The sequence below is a fragment of the Capra hircus genome (genome assembly GCF_001704415.2).
Source record: "Capra hircus breed San Clemente chromosome X unlocalized genomic scaffold, ASM170441v1, whole genome shotgun sequence".
Taxonomy (NCBI): Eukaryota; Metazoa; Chordata; class Mammalia; order Artiodactyla; family Bovidae; genus Capra; species Capra hircus.
Genome location: NW_017189516.1, coordinates 17,038,216 through 17,056,178, shown reverse-complemented (window position 1 = coordinate 17,056,178; position 17,963 = coordinate 17,038,216). Strand labels below are relative to the sequence as shown.

General features: G+C 35.3%; 1 protein-coding gene across 1 annotated transcript in view; it reads right to left on the bottom strand.

Moving 5' to 3' along the window:
- The window catches only part of LOC102173723 (sodium/hydrogen exchanger 2-like), a 90,534-nt gene that overhangs the window by 58,316 nt on the left and 14,255 nt on the right, over positions 1-17,963 (bottom strand). Inside the window, exon 4 of the mRNA XM_005700627.1 lies at positions 748-965. Coding sequence (XP_005700684.1) covers positions 748-965 — 218 coding nt within the window. The remainder of the gene's footprint in view (positions 1-747; positions 966-17,963) is intronic.

The window sequence follows — 17,963 nt, the reverse complement described above, 5'->3', positions numbered from 1 at the left end:
CAATGAAGCTGTGATGTTTTTAGGATGAAAAATATGCTTACATGTGTATTTCACTTCAGTACCAGTGGAGTATATTTATTTTTTAATGTAAACACTGGATTAGAAGAGGGTTTGCATGCCTGCGTGGGTACTCAGTCACTTCCAACTCCTTGTGACCCCATGGACTGCAGCCAGCCAGGCTTCTCCATCTATGGAATTTTCCAGACAAGAACACTAGAGTGGGTTGCCATTTCCTACTCCAGGGATCTTCCCTACCTACGGATCAAATTCAGGTCTTTTGCATCTCCTGCATTGGAGGCAGATCCTTTACCACTGGTGCCACCTGGAAAGCCCAATAATAATAATAATACTAAAGAATAACATTTACTGAGAATTTATGATGTATCAGGCTGTATGCTAAACTCTTTGATTACATTATATCATAACATTCTCACAATAGTTGGCAAAAGTTTATAGTGTCAACTATTCTCATTTTACAGTTAAGGACTGTTACTTCTAGCATGATTATATGATTTTTTTCGAAGTCAAAAGGCTATGTAGTGAAGCTAGAATTTGAAATCAGTCTGATTTTAGAGCCAGTTTCTTAACCTTGCTATTATGGAGTCCCTGCATAAGTGAAGAATAGAAAACAGTCTACTTATGAAAAGTAAAGCAAATAAAGCATATTGGAATTTTAAATTTCTTGTTTCTAATGCAATCTCAAAACAAGCTGACACATTTTACATAAAAAAGCAATATTCACCATACCTAATGCTCTCCAAATAAGACAGAAAATGACAGTGAAGCAAATGTAAGGCCAATTCCATTCGTGGTTATTTCCAATGGTAGAAACACCAAGGAAGATGAAGATAAGAGTGTCACTAACACTGCTCCACATCTTCATGAAGTACTTGATAGTGGTATGGGATTTCTGAGAAATGTTAGCTTCCACATAGCGTTTCATGCTCATAGCACAGGCAATAACTCTAAAGAAGAGGAAAAAATCTGTAAGAGTAAATATTTGCATTTAACTTTAAGGGAAAGTAATCACACAAATGTTGTTGAAGACTAAATTAGGATCTCTGTTACTCTAGATGCCTTACTCCATTCCAGAACTTAAAAAACATGCCATTTCCTCAGAATTTATACAATAACATTTCTAAGACAATCAAATGCTTAATTTTCAAAATAAATGACAGCTTCTGTGTCCTTTTGTGTGCTGAGAATAATGTGTCTGCTTTATCATATTTAACATTGTCTAATCAGTTAGTCATTCAGTGTTTAGTCACTCAGTTTTGTCTGACTCTTTGCAATGCCATGGACCCTAGCCTGCTGGGCTCCTCTGTCCATGGGATTCTACAGGCAAGAATACTGGAGTGGATAGCCATTCCCTTCTGCAGGGGATCTTCCTGACCCGGGGCTCAGACCCAGATTTCCCTCATTGCGGGCAAATTCTTTGCAGTCTGAGCCATCAGGGAAGCCCATTGCCTAATCAGTCTTCTTTAAATAGGGTTGCACTGACAGGTTCTAACAATTAGTTAGCATCAAATACGCTAAGAGGCAAGGGCTAATATGAGAAATAATACACACTTGTAGCCTCTAAAGCACTACTGTTATAAATAAAGCAATTTTTGATAATCAGGGAGTGTTTTACTGTTTTATTCTTTTCATTATGCTTTCAAGATTATGTAGTTATATTCCTGTTGAATAATCTTTTCCAAGCCTTACTCTAGAGTATTTTGTTGCACTTTTCAATCCATCAAAATGATTTATTGCCTGCAAGACTGCCTTCCCACTCTTATTCATTTAAGGGTCAGATATTTAGATATTTTCTTAACAACTGGGGAGCAGGGAAGGGGGGAAAACATTGCATATGAGATGAGCAATAACCTATTGTCACCCCATGCTAAATTATTTCTAAATTACTCTCTGCTGAAGATGTGGGGAGAAGTGATAGATATGCACACAGTTGTATGAATTTTAGAAAGAAACATGTTCTACTACCTCTAATACAACCTTTCAAAAATGCAAAACTCCCAGAAAATGGCTCACATTAAAAGCCTTAAGGGTAAGAATGCCAAACTAGGAATCTGAGACACAGACAGAGGAAGATATGATTCAGCTTTGTAAGTCCACATTTTTGCTCATGACTAGTCCAGACTAAACAAACAATAATAAATCTTGTGATACTAAAAGCATAAAAATCATCAGCTGCTAATCCTTAGTCTAAACCAATCTACACTGAAAATGGCCAAAGGATTACCATACAAAAAACACAAAGTAGTAGGTAAAACAGTGTTGAGCAAGGATCTAGATGTATAGATATACATTATTTTTCTATTTTATATATATATATATATATATATATGAATCACTTTGCTGTACACTTGAAACTAACACAGTATTGTGAATCTACTATACTCCAGTAAAGTTTTTAAACATTTCAGCTTTGGTTAAACCTGCACTCACAAAGGAGAGTTGAAAAGACTGATTCACCTTCAGCTCCCTTAATATCAGTAACATTTATACTTATAGTTACCACAAGCCCTCTTGGATTGCTTCAGTCAGATTAAATCCAGGAAATTCAGTTAGAGGCACTGATTTAAGACAGTTAATGATTTAAAATGCCAGTAAGTGTAGCTAACATATGTATGTGCTTATTTTGTGGCAACTATATATTATAGGTATTTTATTTATTTTATCTCAGTTAATTTTCACAATGATATTTATGAGACAGACATTGTTACTATTGAGAATGTCACAGGTGAATGAGGCCAGGAGAAATTAAATAACTTTCGCAAGATCACTTGGCTTGAAAGTAGCAGCTCTGGGATTCAATCTAATCAGTCTCTAGAACCCATGTCCTTGACCGCCTTGTTATATATTTTACATATACACAATATATTTCAGTTGTGTGAATGATGTTCAATGTTTTTTAAATGTGACATGTTTAATCAACATGATGTTTTACTTTTCCATTTGTTTTGGAAGTTGGTTACCTTTCTTACTGACTTACTTTTTATTTTTCTGTCATTAATTGGGTATTGAAATACTGACATTTAGCATCAGCCCAATATAAACCTCCCCCCCTTTTTTTTAAGAAACACTATTAACTGTTTCATTGTGGGGAGGGAGGTGGGAGGGGGGTTCATGTTTGGGAACGCATGTAAGAATTAAAGCTTTTAAAATTTAAAAAAAAATTAAAAAATTAAAAAAAAAATAAAAATAAAAAAATAAAAGCTAGAAATAGACACAAGTTGTATTTAGCAAATATATACATCTCATTTTAAAATTATTTAAAATATTATTACTTAATATTTATTATAATAAAGAGTTTCATAAAAAAAAAGAAAGAAATAGAATAAGAAGTTTGTCTGACTTTTCATTTCTTTTCGCCTCACAACAGCTTACATAAAGACTTTTTCAGTTGATAATTTCAGTTTTTGAAGATATAATTTCAAATTATCTATTATACTTAAAATCAAGTATTGTTACCAACATATATGTCGGTTTTCTCTGTCAAGTTGCATTTTTCTCTCTAGTCAATTTAGTTCTAAAGAGCTGCCTTTCCTGTCATTGTTATCTAATGTTGCTTCCTTCTTCTCTAAATAATTTTGGATTTTTTCCGGAAACTGGAAGAGTTCTTTGATGAAGTTCAGTATTCTAGGCCAACAGTTTTTTAATGTTTTTAATTGCTCTATTTTCATTTTATTCTCAACTACTTTAGGTAGATAGGCTTGGTCAACTAGTAAATTACCAGCCTTTTAAAATGTAATAGAAAACTATCTGCTCTCAATCTTTTGTAGAATTTTGCTTTCAGTAATAGTTCTTTGTGAAAATTTTGAAGGCAAAAACTGAGTTCCTGTATAAGTGTAGGTGTCTCATGAATGACCAGTTTTATTTGGCTAGTGAAAATTTATTTTTTTTTATATTTTAAAACAATTCCTGGATAATGTTTAAAATATCTAAAATAATTGATAATCAAAAGCTTTAAGTGAACTGTCAAGTGCTAATTAATCTCAAGAGAATGTATTCCTTTAATACTTTCACTATGTTTAATAATTTTTCCTAAAAATTGCATTTGGTTACTTGATAAGTATCATAAATGTCTTGTTTTCCAACCTGTTACATGCAGGTTTTATTCTCATATCTTTTTCTGTTAAAAAAAGAAAAGAAAAGAAAAGAAAGAAAGAAAGAAAAGAAAGCAGCTCAGTAGCCACAAATGTCCATTCTTGTGGGTCAATGTGTGATTCTTTGAGAGAAATGGAATAATGAAAACCTCAGGCAGTAAGATTTACATAGAGAATGAGCTGAAATCCCTTTAATACTACATACTGTCTGGTGTCTTGCAGCACAAGACAGTTCTTCATTTGCATCTTTGAGTATCTTAGGGTTGGTAACCAATTAAAATATTATCTAGAATATATTATTGCCAACTTACATGCACTATGACCACATCTAAAGCAATTTACATTTGATAAACTGCTTAATATTTACTGAGAGGTATGCTGCATTGTGTGATTTTCCCTTCAAACAAGTCCCTACTCTAAATCACTTTATGATCTTAAGAAAAAAAAGTCATTCTGCCAGTACATATATTAAATTAGAAATATAATTTGCATATAAATTATTTTCAAAGATAAATTGTATTTTTCTTTCTTGTCTGTTTTCTACCATGTTGTTGTTCAGTCACTCAGTCATGTCTGACTCTTTGCGACCCCATGGGCTGCAGCACAACAGCCTTCCCTGTCTTTCATCATCTCCTGTAGCTTGCTCAAACTCATGTCCATTGAGTTAGTGATGCCATTCAACCATCTTGACCTCTGTTGCCCCCTCTCATCCTTCCTTTAATCTCTCCCAGCATCAGGGTCTTTTCCAGTGAGTCAGTTATTTGCATCAGGTGGCTAAAGTCATGAAGGTTCAGCTTCAGCATCAGTACCTCCAATGAATACTCAGGGTTCATTTTCTTTGGGATTGATTGATTTGATACCCTTGCTGTCCAAGGGACTCTCAAGAGTTTTCTTCAACACCACAGTTCAAAAGCATCAATTCTTTGGTGCTCCGCCTTCCTTATGTTCCACCTCTCCACTGGAAAAGTCATAGCTTTGACTATATGGACCTTTGCTAAACACGATGGCAGAGTAGAAGGATGTGTGCTAATCTTCTCCATTGAGGACTCCAAAGTTACAGCTCACTGCTGAATAGCCATTTACAAAATGTTGGGTCGCACCAAAAAAAAAAAAAAAAAAAAAAAAAGACATCCCACGTCCAAGGGCAAAGAAGAAGGCCCAACAAGATGGTAGGAGGGGTGACATAGAATTTAGAATCAAACTCCATATCCATCAGTGATGCTCAGAGGGCTCAAACAAAACCTTATGGACACGAGGAAGCAAGGACCCCACAAGAGACTGATCCAGACATGCCCTTGAGTGTTTAAGTGTCTCTTGCAGAGGCATGGGTCAGCAGTGGCCTGCCACAGTGACCGGGGCCCTGGCTGCAGCAGATCTGGAAGGCATGGTGTGTGAGCCCCACCATAGAGCCCCACCATAGAGCCCCTGAGCAGACAACCCACAAACTGGAGAACAATTATACCACTTAAGTTCTGTTGTGAAATTTCTAGGGTCCACAATAGATTTCCCAACCTGGGGATCTAGCAAAGGGACTGAGAAGCCCCAGGGAATTTGATTTTGAAGGCCAGTGGGATTTGATTACAGAACTTCCAGAGGACTGGGGAAACAGACTCTTTGAGGGCACAAACAAAACCTTGTGCACACCAGGACCCAGGATAAAGGAGCAGTGACCCCACAAGAGACTGAGCTTGGCTTGTCTATGAGTGTCGGAGAGTCTCCAGCAGTGGCATGGGTTAACAGAGGACTGTCGTGGGGTTAGGGGCAGTGAATACAACAGTCCTGTCATAATACCTCTTGAAGGAGGTCACTATTACTGCCATTGCCCCTACCATAGTTTTGCCTCAGGCAAAACTACAAGGAGGGAACACAGCCCCACCCATCAACAGAAAATTGGATTAAAGATTTACTAATCATGGCCCTGCCCATCAAAGCCAGACACAGATTCATCCACAGCCAGTCCCTGCCATCAGGAAGCTTCCAGAAGCCTCTTATCTTTATCTATCAGAAGATAGACAGAATGGGAACAATTAAAGAAAACTAACTAAACTGACTGCTTTGATTATATCCTTGTCTAATTCAATGAAACTATGAGCCATGCCATGTAGGGCCACCTAAGATGGACGAGTCATGGCGGAGAGTTCTGACAAAACATGGTCCACTGGAGAAGGGAATGGTAAACCACTTCAGTATTCTTGCCTTGAGGACCCCATGAACAAGATGAAAAGGCAAAAATATATGACACTGAAAGATAAACTCCCTAGGTCGGTAAGTGCCCAATATGTTACTAGAGAAGAGTGGAGAAATAACTATAGAAAGAATGAAGGGATGGAGGCAAAGCAAAAATCACACCCAGTTGTGGATGTGACTGGTGATAGAAATAAAGTCCAATTCTGTAAAGAACAATATTGCGTAGGAACCTGGGATCTTAGGTCCATGAAGTATGGTAAATTGGAAGTGGTCAAACAGGAGATGGCAAAAGTGAACATCAACATTTTAGGATTCAGTGAATTAAAATTAACCAGAATGGGTGAATTTATCTAATGACATTATATCTATTACTGTGGGCAGGAATCCCTTAGAAGAAATGGAGTAGCCCTCATCATCAACAAAAGAGTCTGAAATGCAGTACTTGGGTCTAATCTCAAAAATGACAGAATGATAGTTGTTCATTTCAAAAGCAAACCATTCAGTATCACAGTAATCCAAGTCTATGCCCCAACCACTAATGCCAAAGAAGCTGAAGTTGAATGGTTCTATGAAAATCTATGAGACTTTCTAGAGCTAACAACAACAAAAGATGTCCTTTTCTTCATAGGGGACTGGAACGTAACAGGAGGAAGTCAAGAGGTACCTGGAGTAGCAGGGAAGTTTGGCCTTGGAGTACAAAATGAAGCAGAGCAAAGGCTAACAGAGTTTTGCCAAGAGAATGAACTGGTCATAGCAAACACTCTCTTCTAACAACACAAGAGAAGACTCTATGCATGGACATCAGCAGAAAGTCAATACTGAAATCAGATTGTTTATATTCTTTGCAGCTGAAAATGGAGAATCTCTACATTGTCAGCCAAAACAAGACAGGAAGCTGACTACAGCTCAGATCATGAACTCCTTATTGCAAAATTCCGACTTAAATTGAAGAAAGTATGGAAAATGACTAGGCCATTCAGGTATGAACTAAATCAAATTCCCTCTGAGTATACAGTGGAAGTGACAAACAGATTCAAGGGATTAGATCTGATAGACAGAATGCCTGAAGAACTATGGACAGAGGTCCGTGACATTGTATAGGATGTGGTGATCAAGACCATGCCCCCAAAACAATAAATGCAAAAAGGCAAAATAGTTGTCTGAGGAGGCCTTACAAAGAGCTGAGTGAAGAATACAAGTGAAAGGCAAAGGAGAAAAGGAAAGATATACCCATCTGAATGCAGATTTCCAAAGAATAACAAAGAGAGACAAGAAAGCCTTTTTAAGTGAACAATGAAAATAAATAGAGGAAAACAATAGAGATCTCTTCAAGGAAATTGGAGATACCAAGGGAACATTTCATGCAAAAGTGGGAACAATAAAGGACAGAAACAGTAAAGACATAACAGAAACAGAAGATATTAAGAAGAGTGGACAAGAATACACAGAAAAATTCTTCAAAATTATCTTAATGACTCAGAAAACCTTATGGTGTGATCACTCACTTAGCATCAGACATCTTGGAGCATGAAGTCAAGTGGGCCTTAGGAAGCATCACTATGAGCAAAACTAGTGAAAATGATGGATTTTAAGCTGGGCTATTTCAAATCCTAAAAGATGATGCTGTGAAAGTGCTTCACTCAATATGCCAAAAAATTTGGAAAACTCAGCAGTGGCCACAGGCCTGGGAATGGGCAATTGAAATTCCAATCCCAAAGAAGACCAATGCCAAAGAATATTCAAACTACCACACAATTGCTCTCATTTCACATGCTATCATGGCCATGCTCAAAATACTTCAAGCTAAGCTTCAATAGTACGTGGACAAAGAACTTACAGATATACAAGCTGGATTTAGAAAAGACAGTGGAACCAGAGATCAAATTGCAACATTCGTTGGATCATAGAAAAAGCAAGATAATTCCAGAAAAACATCTACTTCTGCTTCATTGAGTACACTTAAGCCTTTGATTGTGTGGATCACAACAAACTGTGGAATATTCTTAAAGAGATGGGAATACAAGACATTACCTGCCTCCTTCAAAACCTGTATGCAGGTCAAGAAGCAACAGTGAGAATCAGACATCAAATGTCAGACTGGTTCCAAATTGTGAAAAGAGTACACCAAGGCTGTATATTATTACCCTGCTTGTGTAACTTATATACAGAGTACATCATGAGAAATGCTGAGCTGAATGAAGCACAAGTTGAAATCAAGATTTACAGGAGAAATATCAATAACCTCAGATATGCAGATGACACCATCTTAATGGCAGAAAATGAAGAGGAATCAAAGAGCCTCTTGAAGAATATTAAAGAGAAGAGTGAAAAAGTTGACTTAAAATTCAACATTCAAAAAATAAAGATCATGGCATCCAGTCCCATTACTTCATAACAAATAGATGAGGAAACAATAGAAACAGTGGCAGACTTTATTTTCTTGGGCTCCAAAATCACTGTGGACAGTGATTGAAGCCATGAAATTAAAAGATGCTTATTCCTTGGGAAAAAATACACACACACACACACACACACACAAAACTATGCACACCTAGACAGTATATTACTGTCTAGTTACTTGTACTTTGCATTTGGCTCAGACGGTAAAGCATCTGTCTACAATGTGGGAGACCCGGTTTGATCCTTGGGTTGGGAAGTTTCCCTGGAGAAGGAAATGGCAATCCACTCCAGGACTATTGCCTGGAAAATCCCATGGATAGAGGAGCCTGGTAGGCTACAGTTCATGGGATCACAAAGAGTCGGACACGACTGAGCAACTTCACTTCAGAGACAGTATATTAAAAAAACAGAGACATTACTTTGCCTACAAACGTACATATAGTCGTGTTAGTTGCTCAGTCATGTCCGACTCTTGCAATCCCACAGACTGTAGTTTCCCAGTGTACAAAAAAAGTTATGTTTGCTTTGTACTGTAACCTATTACATATGCAACAGTATTATTTCTGAAAATCAACTGTACATACCTTAATTTTAAAAGCTGTTATTGCTAAAAATGCTAGCCATCAACTGAGCCTTCAGTGAGTTGTAATCTTTTTGTTAGTGGAGAGTTCAAAATCTTGTAAGAATTATCAAAATGTGACACAGAGACATGAAGTGAGCAAATGCTATTAGATCAATGGTGCTGATAGACTTGCCCAATGCAGGATTGTCACAAACCTTCAATTTGTAAATTATGCAATAACTGCAAAATGCAATACAGTGAAGCACAATAAAATGAGATATACCTTCACTAGACTTAAACAATTTCAGGTATGCTTTATTTCCTACATTCTGCATACCTTATGATTTCCCTTTACATAACAAGCTCTATATGGGGCAATAGTAAATTGCTATAAAATTGTTTTAACTATTCACCTCTGTATGTAGTGGCTAGGACTAGAATCTACAATCTAAAACTTGCATCAGAAAAGAACCATGTCAAATCTTTACCGGTAATAATCAGATATGGTTCCTGTAGTTCTCCATGCAAAACAAATGAAGCCTGCCTACATAAACTATATTTGTGTTCTTGTAGTTTGGTACTCCGCAAAAGCTAATTTAGTAATAATTTGCATCTACTTTATAAAGTTTCCTATCCCTATTTCTTTGATTTCTTTTCCCTTCACTATCAGCTGTCACCCAACAGACTTTTGGTCACCCCTTTTTACTCTTTATTTCTTTCTATTTTCACTGTAAAACTCCAAAGTCTTCTTTCAGCAAAATATTTTTAAAAGAGAGAGGAATATTATTTTTTAAAGTACAGCCACTTAGTAATAAAGTTCTAACAATAGTTTTTCTTAAAAAAAAATACTATGACAAAGATTTTAAAGAAATAACAGGGTTTTTTAAGATCACTTATTAGACTAATAATTCCAATCACTTATCTGTTTTCACCCTTACTATATACAGTATTGAAGTATCAGCAAGCTCTAATAATTAAAAGGGAGTTTTATCTCTGTACACAAATTTTGTAACTCAGGTTGCTAGGCACTTAATTTACCTGTCAAATTGTAAGCAGCTCTTTGCAAAATAAATAAATAAATAAATAAACACAGATTTTTGTAGGGAGTAGCTCTTTGTAAGAGTCCCTTTGTTTCATCACTTTAGTAGCTGTATTTTAACTCAGCTTTTATACCAGGTGCCCCCCTACTTCATTAATCTCTGGCCCAAGCATATCTCCCAAATCTTTCGATCACATAATGCCTTATTTGTTGATTCTTTTCTTAGACTGAAAAAATAAAATGAAGAATTAACTGATTAGTAGATCTTTTCCCCAGTTACTGTATGAATGAGATAGAATCTAAAGAAAGATCACACAGAGTCAGCAAGTCTGCACACAGTGAAAGATGATGAAGGTTCTCATCCCATCCTGAAATGATTAACTGTGATTAGCTTTCCCTTTAAAAACTTTCATGACTAGAGCAAAATCTTTGGAATGGGTTCTGGGACACAAGTCCACCTTCTCCCCAGGTTGCCAGCCTCTTGAATAGAGTGAACTTTCCTTTTCCAACCAACGCTTGTGTCTCCAGTACTGGCTTTCAATATGCAAGCAGCTGAACCTGAGTTTGGTAACAAAAGATTTAATGAGTAGCTGGTTGAAAATTGTCTTCACTATTTAAGTAGTTAATATGAATCAGAAACTATGTAATATTTACATGGAACTCTGCTCAGTGTTATGTGGCAGCTTGGATGTGAGGGGAGTTTGGGGGAGAATGTATACATGTGGATGCATGGCTAGGTCCCTTTGCTGTTCACCTAAAACTCACAACATTGTTAATTAGCTATACCACAGTACAAAGTTTTAAAAAAGAAACTGCAATATCAAATGGCATTAAAGATTAAAAGAAATTATTATGGGGCAAAACAAGGAAGCACTCAGGGAATGCTACAGGCTTTAGGTCTTCAGTGCTGAGAGAGTCATGAAGTCAGCCTCCTCTTCTACCTTTTCTACCCTCCAACACTGAGAATATAGGAGCTCATAAATACTCGTTTGCTTTTTTTTTTTTTTCTAATTAAAGTGTATCTCAGTGCACCAGCCCCAAGCATCCAGTATCATGCATCAAACCTGGACTGGCTATTCGTTTCATATATGATATTATACATGTTTCAATGCCATTCTCCCAAATCATCCCACCCTCGCCCTCTCCCAGAGTCCAAAAGACTGTTCTATACATCCGTGTCTCTTTTGCTGTCTCGCATAAAGCGTTATCATTACCATCTTTCTAAATTTCATATATATGCATTAGTATACTGTATTGGTGTTTTTTTTTTTTTTCTGGCTTACTTCACTCTGAATAATAGGCTCCACTGAGACAATCCAGAAGGATGGTACGGGGAAGGAGGAGGGAGAGGGGTTCAGGATGGGGAACATGTGTATACCTGAGGCAGACTCATGTTGATTGATGTATAGCAAAACCAATACAATATTATACAGTAATTAACCTCCAATTAAAACAAATAAATTTATATTTAAAAAAATAAAAAAATAAGACATGCAGAAATGTTAAAAAAAATAAATAAATAAAGTGTTTCTCGGGGACAATGAAAAAAGTTTGACTGGAATTCATTTTAATCTGAGAGAGCCCTCACTCAATGTGACTGTTTACACTCCAGTCCCAATGCAGTAGTCAGTAATGAAGCTAAGTGAGAAAATCATAGTATGCTTTTATGAAAAGTATTTGAGATACTAATTGATTCAACTATATCTAAAAGTATCTCTATGTATCAAGAACAAATCAAAACCAATAATTCTTTGTTTCCATAATCTTCTATAATAAAACGTTGGGGAAATATCTTCTTGATAGTTTTATAATAATGCTAAAATTTATAAAATATCTAGAAACTAAATCTTCCTTTGAAAGAATGAAATGCAAAAATTGTATTTTATCACAAAACAAAATAATTCAAATGGCTTGTGAAAATGATGTTTCTCTTTAGTCTCATCCCAGTATATAAAAAGCAAAAGAAATAATGATCTTTAATGATCTGGCTATTATTTCTACAATAATCTCTCTTTTGCCTTTTAACTGGAATTTCATACCGTATTTGACATGATTTGATATTTAGGTAACAGTTACAAAATTACCAGCCTTCATCCACTATTTATTGTTTCACATTGTAGAGTTGTCACTCCAGGAGCACAAAAATAACAACTGAACCTTTTAATATAATAGTATGGCTTTTGGTCTCAAGAAAGTGATTACAAAATATGTTGAAGCAAAAAAAAAAATTGGCTGAATGTGAATATATTTAATATTGCTGAACTGTACACTAAAAATAGTTATGATGATAAATTACATATTATGTAATTTTTGCCACAATTAACCTTTTTAAATTGGCTGAACTTTGTGTAGAAATTATTTTCTCTAGGAACTCTTTAAAAGTAGATGAGACTCTGATTTGTTGAGATAACTTAGTTATACTCCTGTGTGAAAAATTCAAATATGTAATCATACATACATCTCTTGGTCTTTCTGGACATCAGTTTCCTCAGCTGAAAAATGAGGGGTTTATATTAAATTATCTTTGTTTCCTTATAGTTGTAAAGTTTGTTTTAATTTTATACTTCCTTGTTTTAATTTTGAAGAAGAATAAATAGGAAGTGCATTTCACTCTGAAAAGTGGACAGAACAAGCATCAAGTATTATCAGTAGATAACCAAAATCAGATAAACCTCTGAATGTATGGTTGCTACACTGATACATTAAAGCAATAAATGTTGCAATAAATGCTTTACGTGTAAATCATTTCATTAAGTTTGAAAAGAGTAAGTAAATGAGAATTTTTGCTTTTATATGAGTGAAGTTTTAATATTTGAATGGATTTAGGCTTTGGATCAATATAAAACGTACATTATTTTGTCCTGTTCAAATCTAATTTTAATCAGGTTGCTTTTACATCTTAACTTGAGAAGAGAAAACATATCATAACAACAGGTTTAAGTCCATTGCTCCACTGCACCCCCTGCAAATGTCAGCAGTTGCACTGGGTTGTAATTCTTAGATAATTCGCAAATAATTCAATTTAAGTAAAATTTAAAAAAACAATGTACTAGTGAAGTATAAAATTTGCCTATTGTAACAAGTTATAATAAGCCCAGTGTTTTTCAGTGTATGGAGAAAAGAAAGCTGCCATGGCTTAGAAAGAAATGACCTTTATATGTCTTTGCAGAGAGAAGCCACTCTATACTGGTGAAAGACATCCATTATGTTGTACTCAACCTGAATACAGTCCTGGCCCCATTGTCCTGAAAGAAATAGAACCAGCCTGTTCCATCATTAAAACTAACCTTTTCCCTCCTTTATAGTGGATTTCTTATCATGCTTTTTAAATGCCATAATACATAGAAAAAAAAATAAACCTGGAAGAATGTCCACCAGAATATTGTTTATGGATATCTTTGCATATTTGGTTAGAATTTTTAAAAAAAAATTTTCAATTTTGTAAATATTTTGCAATGAATAAGAATAATTTATAAGAAAAAAATTAAACCACCTTCCAAAGTTACATAGTGTAACTCATACACAGCTAGCAGCACTATAAGTTACCAGTTCCGTGTGTGCCTGGCCTAAAGAGAAAATCTGGTAGGCAGAAATAAGTACGATTTCTTCTCATTACAGTTAATAAAGTATAAGGCTCACATATTCTCAAGGATGAAGAGAAAAGAGAATACAACAATATAATATACCATTTAAGCTCTTCTCATGGGCCAGGTACTGTGTTAAGCCCTTTACATCTAATTTTTAATACAACACAATCACAGAGCTATTAAGTATTAATAGTAGACCTGAGACTTCACCCAGATCTGTTTAATTTCAAACACTATGGTCTTAATCACTATCCTATGCTACCTACTGTCCTCCATCTTTACCTCAGTTTAAGAAACAAATGACACTCATCATACTAAAAACAATTTAATTATAATGAATAGTGAGCCATATTTTCAAACACAAAAACATGAATACGTTAGTTCTACAATGACTATTTCATTTATTGAAGTATATTCTGGAACCACTTCATTCCAAACTCTCCAGGATTTATCTATCAAATAATAGTTGCTGTTTCTGGGACTGGATCTCAAGAATAATAAATAAATAAATAAATAAATACACACAAACTAAAAGAATAGAAACACAACTAGTAAATAATGATTGCCTGTAACACAAAACCATGCACAGGTTTCTATTGTACTTTGCATTTTCAAGGGACTAGACATGAGAAGGATACAAACTATCTACAAACATTCATTTATGAATGAAATGCATCTCAAAAGTCTATATTTAGAATTTTAAAGCATCAATGTTATGAATTACAATTGTATTCACAGACCATCACATAAAATCTATTTAATCCAGAATATAGCTATTAGTAAGTGGTAGCAAACTGACTTATACATCCTGTGAGCTGGAGGTCCTGTAGTGCTGGGGATGGAAGTTTTTCCTTGGTTTTATTGGATGGAACAATTTTTTAAATTATTAATTTATTTGTTTTAATTGCAGGCTAATTATTTTACAATATTGTACTGGCTTTTGCCATACATCGACATGAATCAGCCATGGGTGTGCATGTGTCCCCCATCCTGAAACCCCTCCCACCTCCCTCCCCATCCCATCTCTCTGGGTTATCCCAGTGCACTGGATTTAAGTGCCCTGTTTCATGCATCGAACTTGGACTGGTCATCTATTTCACATACGATAATATACATGTTTCAATGCTATTCTCTCAAATCATCCCACTCTTTCCTTCTACCACAGAGTAAAGTAAAAAAAATAATAATAATAAAATAATTTTTAAAAAAAGATTAAAAAAAAGTCTGTTCTTTATATGTCTCTTTTCCTGTCTCCTATATAGGGTCATCATTACCATCTTTCTAAACTCCATATATATGTGTTAATATATTGTATTGATGTTTTTCCATATATATATGTTAATATATTATATTGATGTTTTTCTTTCCGATTTACTTCACTCTGTATAATAGGCTTCAGTTTCATCTACCTCATTAGAACTGATTCAAACGTGTGTGTGTGTGTTTTTTTTTTTTTAATAGCTGAGTTAATATTCCATTGTGTATATGTGCCACAGCTTTCTTATCCATTTATCTGCCGATGAACATCTAGGTTGCTTCCATGTCCTGGTTATTATAAACAGTGCTGTGATGAACACTGCGGTACTCGTGTCTCTTTTAATTCTGGTTTCCTCAGTATGTATGCCCAGCAGTGGGATTGCTGGGTCATACAGCAGTTCTATCCCAAGTTTTTTAAGGTATCTCCACACTGTTCTCCATAGTGGTTATATAAGTTTGCATTCCCACCAACAGTGTAAGAAGGTTCCCTTTTCTCCACACCCTCTCCAGCATTTATTATTTGTAATAATAGCAGCCATTCTGACTGGTGTGAAATGGTACCTCATTGTGGTTTTGATTTGCATTTCGCTGATAATGAGTGATGTTGAGCAGCATTTCATGTTTGTTAGCCATCTGTATGTCTTCTTTGGAGAAATGTCTATTTAGTTCTTTGGCCCATTTTTTTATTGGGTCATTTATTTTTCTGGTATTGAGCTGCATGAGCTGCTTGTATATTTTTGAGATTAATTCCTTGTCAGTAGCTTCAATTGCTATTATTTTCTCTCATTCTGAAGGCTGTCTTTTCACCTTGTTTACAGTTTCATTCACTGTGCAAAAGCTTCTAAGTTTAATTATGTCCATTTCTTTAGTTTTGCTTTTATTTCCATTATCTGGCAGGTGAGTCAAGGAAGATCTTGCTGTGATTTATGCCAGAGAGTGTTTTGCCTATGTGTTCCTCTGGGAGTTTTATAGTTTCTGGTCTTACATTTAGATCTTTAATCCATTTTGAGGCTACAGTCCATGAGGTCGAAGTGTCAGACACCAATGAGTAACTAATACTTTCACTTTTTAAGGCACTGGGGTCTGCAGTCAGACAGATTTATGAGTGAATCCCTGCTCTTAGAGTTGCCAAGGGGCATAACCTTAGGCAAATTAGTTAATCCTTCTAAACCTGAGTTTTCTGGTCTGTAAAATGGGCAAAATAAATGCCTCAACTGCCATGAGAATTAAACAAGAAATGGTATGTAAAGCGATAAGCATAATGTCTGACATACTGGATGTGCTCAATGAATATTAGCTAATATTTGTGAGGGAGAAACATCTAAATGAGTAGTCATGACACAAGGCAGATGTGACTAGGGTTAAGACAAAGTTGTAAATAAATTTCTTTGAGTGATACAGTCTTCATGAAGAAGTGATTCACGTCTTTGAGGAATTAGTATAATTTGAGCAACTTGAGATTTGTTGGGGGGGGGGAAACATTGAGTAGGAACATTTATTTGATTGTACAAAACACTTTTTGGTTATGTTTCTCTAGAAGAACTCATTAGTTTATGAGTACTTATTTTCTGAAAAATTATTTTCCATAAAAAGTGTCACTCCAAAAGAATTTGTAATTTTGTAACTTTCATTTCTCTTGACTTAGGTGGTTACCACTTTAGTTTTTTAGAGGTTTATTTCTGAAATGTCACAGAGAATAAAAAAGTTTGATTTTTCAAAATAATTATTTTTAATTGCTTTGGCTTTCTGGATTGCTATGCAGGGTTATAATTCTTTAATGATCAATACAAGTACTTTCTTTTACAGAAGTGGTTTCATGATGTCTCATCCAAAATTTCCCTAGTCCTTTATGCATTCATGTGTGCATTCATTCAAAAAGAAACAATTGAGTCCCTACTGTGTGCAAGTCTCTCTACAGATCTTATTTCTTATATCATTCTCAGCACAAAGGCACTGGTTCTTTCCTGAGAACATTTTTGGCACTGAAATTTCAAAACTGAGTAACCTGGGTAGGCCAGAGAAGTTTTGCTAAAGACAGCTAGCAGAACCTATTCTATTTCAGTCTTGGAAATTTTGAATTAAAACAGTGGAACTGGTAAGCAGAAACATTTTCATGATTGCCAATTCAATTGTTTGCTCTAATATCAGTAGTTAAATGTACAAGTATCCTGTCTGTTACTCCAAATGAAAAAAGTGTATAGGCTTGATACATTTCAAAAGAAATAGAAAGAAAATTACATTTTAAAGAAACTCTATGATTCTATTAACATTTGATATCTTTAAGGAATATTTCCAGATTAATAGTATCAACCATAAAAATATAACATGGACTGTAGTTATAATAATTTATTTTATTTATGTACATATTTTGAGCTAGGACTTCATCTTAAATTTAGGTTTAGTATTTAAAGTGTCCAACTAGGCTATAAAGCAATTAGAAGGTACTTATCTGGAATCTACAGATAACGAAGATCACAGATGAAAACTAAATCCACCTGTGAGTCAGTAGGTTGGGGGGGGAACTTTTTCCAAAAGTGAAAGAGAGTTCTCTTTATTGTGGAGCTTCCTCACTGTGGTTGGGGTTTTATCAACGGTGCTTTATTGAAGGAGAAGTCTTGAGACTACTGTGAAAATAAGACTGAAAACCAGAAGCAGGAGGCTTAAGTCCAAACCCTGAGAACACGAGAGAGTTCCTGACTCCAGGGAACATTACTTGACAGGAGATCATCACAAGCTTCCATACGTACACTGATACCAAGCACCACTCAAGGGCCAACAAGTTCCAGAGCAAGACATACAATAGAAATTCTCCATCAATACAA